General features: G+C 36.2%; 1 protein-coding gene across 3 annotated transcripts in view; it reads left to right on the top strand.

Annotated features, from left to right (window-relative positions):
• The window catches only part of LOC117118414 (glutathione hydrolase 1 proenzyme-like), a 16,698-nt gene that overhangs the window by 9,729 nt on the left and 2,552 nt on the right, over positions 1 to 4,417 (top strand). For 2 of the 3 annotated variants that reach the window (XM_033262999.1, XM_033262998.1), the window contains exons 2-8: positions 146 to 307; positions 1,009 to 1,235; positions 1,626 to 1,818; positions 2,153 to 2,313; positions 2,587 to 2,745; positions 3,419 to 3,549; positions 3,927 to 4,111. In XM_033262999.1, the coding sequence (XP_033118890.1) occupies positions 146 to 307; positions 1,009 to 1,235; positions 1,626 to 1,818; positions 2,153 to 2,313; positions 2,587 to 2,745; positions 3,419 to 3,549; positions 3,927 to 4,111 (1,218 nt within the window). Of the gene's footprint in view, positions 1 to 145; positions 308 to 983; positions 1,236 to 1,625; positions 1,819 to 2,152; positions 2,314 to 2,586; positions 2,746 to 3,418; positions 3,550 to 3,926; positions 4,112 to 4,417 lie in introns of those variants that run through there. The other variant, XM_033263000.1, reaches the window with a different exon arrangement.

The raw sequence follows: 4,417 nt of genomic DNA, 5'->3' as shown, positions 1-4,417 counted from the left end.
ACGCGACTGCCCCCGACGCACACCATCGCGTCTGCGTTCAACTCACACAGACCCGACGCGACAACAAATCGCGTCGGGCTGCGTCGGCCGACGCTGTCTGAGTTGGCCTTTAGATTTAACATTTGTAGCCATAATAATATTGCAGGACTAAAGTGAACCCATGGAGAGTTGTATTTATAATTCTGCTGTGCCTCGGTTTGATCGCTGGCGTTCTTATTGGGACGATTATAGGACGTGAATGGGAGTCTTACGAATACAAGCACGCCGCAGTGGCTTCAGATAACGCAGATTGTTCTAGGATAGGCAAGTGAGTCCTCATGTCAATGTCAACACGACCTACTCATATTCTAATGGAGAATAAATATTATACTATCGATAAAGACAAACTGCTTTGTCATGAGCTCGAAATACTGAAAAGATCGATTCCTATTCCACATTTGAATTGCTTATTATGTATAATAATAACAAAAAGATATTGTATATTTAGTCTGTCATTTAACTTTCAATTCATTCATTCATATGTACATTTATTTTATCTCTTCTTTCATACGATACATTTGATAAGCATGTTAAAAATAAGAAGGGCAAGATCCCGAAAAGCAAAGGCTTAAATACTGTATTCATTCGAATAAACGCACCGCTTTGAATAAACGCCGCCTCTAGAACATTATTTTGAATAAACGCCTCCCTCGCAAAATATCGAAATCTGACCAACCATTGACAAATTTAATATGTGTAAAACAAACGATAAACTATCGTAGATCACTGCATAAGTATTGTTGGAGCTTTCTCGTCTTTATGCATTTTGCTTTATAAACAGTTAGGTAATCGATTTCATTACTGTATATTTTCAGAATGATCATGAAATTAAAATAATAATCGTAAATTATTTGCAAATTGGTCTCTATGTTTGGACCTATACAATGACTCCACACACTTTTTTTCTTACAAATGTTTACATTATTCGTTTTGATGATAAGTAGGCCTATGTTTTTTCGTATTTCAAAGAGAAATTTTAAAAAAGGGAGGAAATGCAGTGGATGGGGCTGTCGCATCAATGCTGTGTGTTGGACTACATAATGCACACAGCACCGGAATCGGGGGTGGCAGTTTTATGGTGATTAGAGATTCGGAGGAAAAAGGCCAAATATTTGCGTATGACTTCCGGGAGGAAGCACCCGGACTAGCCAATGAGACCATGTTTGTTAACGATACAACGGATGCATCGGTTCTTGGTAAGACAGTTTCTAGGTCTCTCTTATTAGATCACGTCATAGAAAACTTCACGTTAACATAATTCATCATCCAGACAGTTTTTGTTTAAAAGAAACGTCCAGAACAACGATCATATTCTGCGTCAAACTTTAATTGCCTCAATAAAAAAAACAACACACCATCTAAAATGTTTTACTGTATTTGCAGCAAATTTGACGTCTTCTGGTGCGAGACAGCTCACGACTAATTTAATGGAAATAGTGAAAATAGTAAAGAAATTTATGAAAAATGTGTCAGACAATATAATGGAAATATAGGCCTACAACCTAACGGTTAAAAAAGGGTCTTGGAGATCTATCAGAACCAAGGCAGAATGAGATCAAAATCTAAAAATGTGTGATGCTCTTTAGGTGGACTAGCTATTGGTGTTCCCGGGGAGGTGAAGGGTTACTGGACCGTTCACCAAAAACATGGGCGTTTGCCATGGAGTGATCTGTTTACACCAAGTATCGAACTGGCACGGAATGGGTTTATTGTTACTGACGCCCTCGCAAAAGCCATCCTGTCGAAGAAGGAGATCATTGAGGAAGATCCTAGTCTAAGGTAAGTTCAACATTTCATCGGAACTTGATTTTCTAACTTTTGGTTAGGTCCTTATGATTAGTGTTACAGTATATCTTTATTTGTTTCTTACCGTATTTGCCTTTTTTAATACCATAACCAGGGACGATCTCTTGAACCTTCTAACACATCTTGACAACCCTGACTATCAACTGAAGATAGGCCTATATTTGTCTACTGTAGAATTTGTTATACTGCTGACATCATAAGAAATCTAAAACGTATAACTGTCTCGGCTGGTCTATTAGATCTTATATTCGACAAATTAGGTGGAAAAGGTACCGAATCCATTATTAATCAAATTATCGTTCTACAGTGAAGTATTTGTGGGCCCAGATGGCGGAATCCTAAAGGAGGGGGATACAATGTTCAGACTAAAGTTAGCACGTACATACGAGAGGATTGCAGAGGGCGGAGAAAAGGAGTTCTATGAAGGAGAGTTATCAAAGGATATTTTAAAAGATATTCAAGATAGAGGTAAATAACATATATTTTGTGCCGAACCAGTAAATTACATAAGGCCTTGGTCTATTCAGTGCTGAAAACTTATCCTAAATCCTAATAATATTGATCTATTTCTGTTTTTTCACAAAAGTATACTCATATGGATTCATCAACACGGTCCCAGAAAGATCGATCAACAGTTTGGAATTCGCTGTGAGAATCTTCTCTGGTGCGTCTTGGTAAAATCATACATATCTATGTCTAAACATCAATTTCTAGTAAAACTGTTTGATTTTTTTTTAACAGATGGAATTATCAAAGCTGAAGACCTAAAGAACTATGCAGTGAAGGAACGGAACACAACATTCATCACAATTACTGCCGGAGAGAAAACACTACAAATGTTTTCTCTTCCACCACCTGCAAGTGGTGCGGTTCTTTCTCTGATACTGAACATCCTGGATGGTTAGTAGTCCAATAATTAAACAGGCATAATTATTTAGATTATCATCACCATCAACGCTGCTGCCGTCGTCGGAATCGTCAGCAATTGTCGTCGTCACACGAGCTTCTTCTCTTGTAAACCCTGTTGGGAGATGGTGGAAACACAAGAGAGCTTTCTCGTCGCGCAAATCGAAAGTTTCCCAATTAAAATAGTATACGTTGGACACGAAAAATTTAGCTGCATTTGCATTTGCACTTTTATTTCACAGTAAACCTATGATATAATCATACATTAATGTGTGTAGTATGTTTGTGACATCGTTGTAATTCCCGTATCAACTTTCAATATAGTCATCATTTTTTTGAAAACAAAACAATACCACATGTAAACAAATTCAGCTGAATAACAACCAGCGTGTTTGTAGTGTTGTTGGATAACCTCTCATAACCTCTCAATCGTTGATCAAACATTGATAAAAAGCATGTTTTCATAGATCAAGTATGTAATTAGTCCAAGATTAGAAGGGTTGTGCTATCACAGCGGATGTAGCAAATCATATAAAATCTCTATGGGTTCACTTCTTTTTGCGACAAAATAATGCATACATAGTATAGTGTTAATTAAATACAGTACATATTTTTGTATATCACAAATACTTGAAATGATTCACACCATTCATTTTTGTTTCTTTAGAATATAATTTCAATGTAAAAAGTTATGAAGAGGATACTGTTCAAACGTATCATCGTATCGTAGAGGCATTCAAATTCGCGTACGCCAAACGGTCAGCGCTGGGTGATCAGGATTATGTTGATGTTGAAGAGGTATTTATTATTCCAAAATATTTTAATTATAGTTAGTCATAATGGATTTTGCTGAAAAATGAAATAAAAAAAAATACAGATGCCTGAGAAACCCACTTCGAATCCAATACTTTGTCATCTTTACCGTTTACATTTACCGTATATTATGTTCAGCATTGCTATTTTATATAATTTTATACAGTACGGTACATAGGCTTATATCGTTATCTATTTAAAATTGGAGATCCTGTCTTGTTTAAAATGCTACGCACCATTGAGTCTTTTGAGAAGACAGTGCCTTCTATAATTATTACTGAATACCCCAGCTTAATTAAAGAGCAATATTAAAAAGGAAGAAAACATTGAGTTTTTATTATCATTACATTATCATTATACAGCTTGTCAAAAATATGACGTCGGATGAATATGCTAAAGAGTTGCAAGAAATGATTACAAACAACACACATAACACTTCTTACTATGGACCGCTTTTCGGAAATGAGGAGGATTATGGGACAGCCCATCTGTCAATTGTCGACGAAAATGGAATGGCAGTGTCAATGACGAGTACGATCAACACATAGTAAGAAAAATATCATTACACTCAGCATAGAGTACCACAGTCGTGTCACAACGCCAGGTAGCGTCCTCTGTTGCCAACCAGACGTTGGTTACCGTTCATTACGCCTGAATGCCTGTAGGCTTTCTGGAATAGGTATCTTAAAATCTAATATTTTACCATCAAAATGTACTAAAAACACAAAGCTCGCATTATATTAGTTATCAAACACACATTTAATCCTCAATAAAAATTTACAAAGAAAAAGTAAGATACAACATCTTAATAATTACGTTAGAAATTGGGATCAATGGTTTGTCAGTGAAGAAA

The sequence above is a fragment of the Anneissia japonica genome, unplaced genomic scaffold (genome assembly GCF_011630105.1).
Source record: "Anneissia japonica isolate Jap-2015-1 unplaced genomic scaffold, ASM1163010v1 scaffold695_len1296351_cov181, whole genome shotgun sequence".
In the NCBI taxonomy this organism is placed as follows: domain Eukaryota; kingdom Metazoa; phylum Echinodermata; class Crinoidea; order Comatulida; family Comatulidae; genus Anneissia; species Anneissia japonica.
This window is presented reverse-complemented; position numbering and strand designations above follow the sequence as displayed.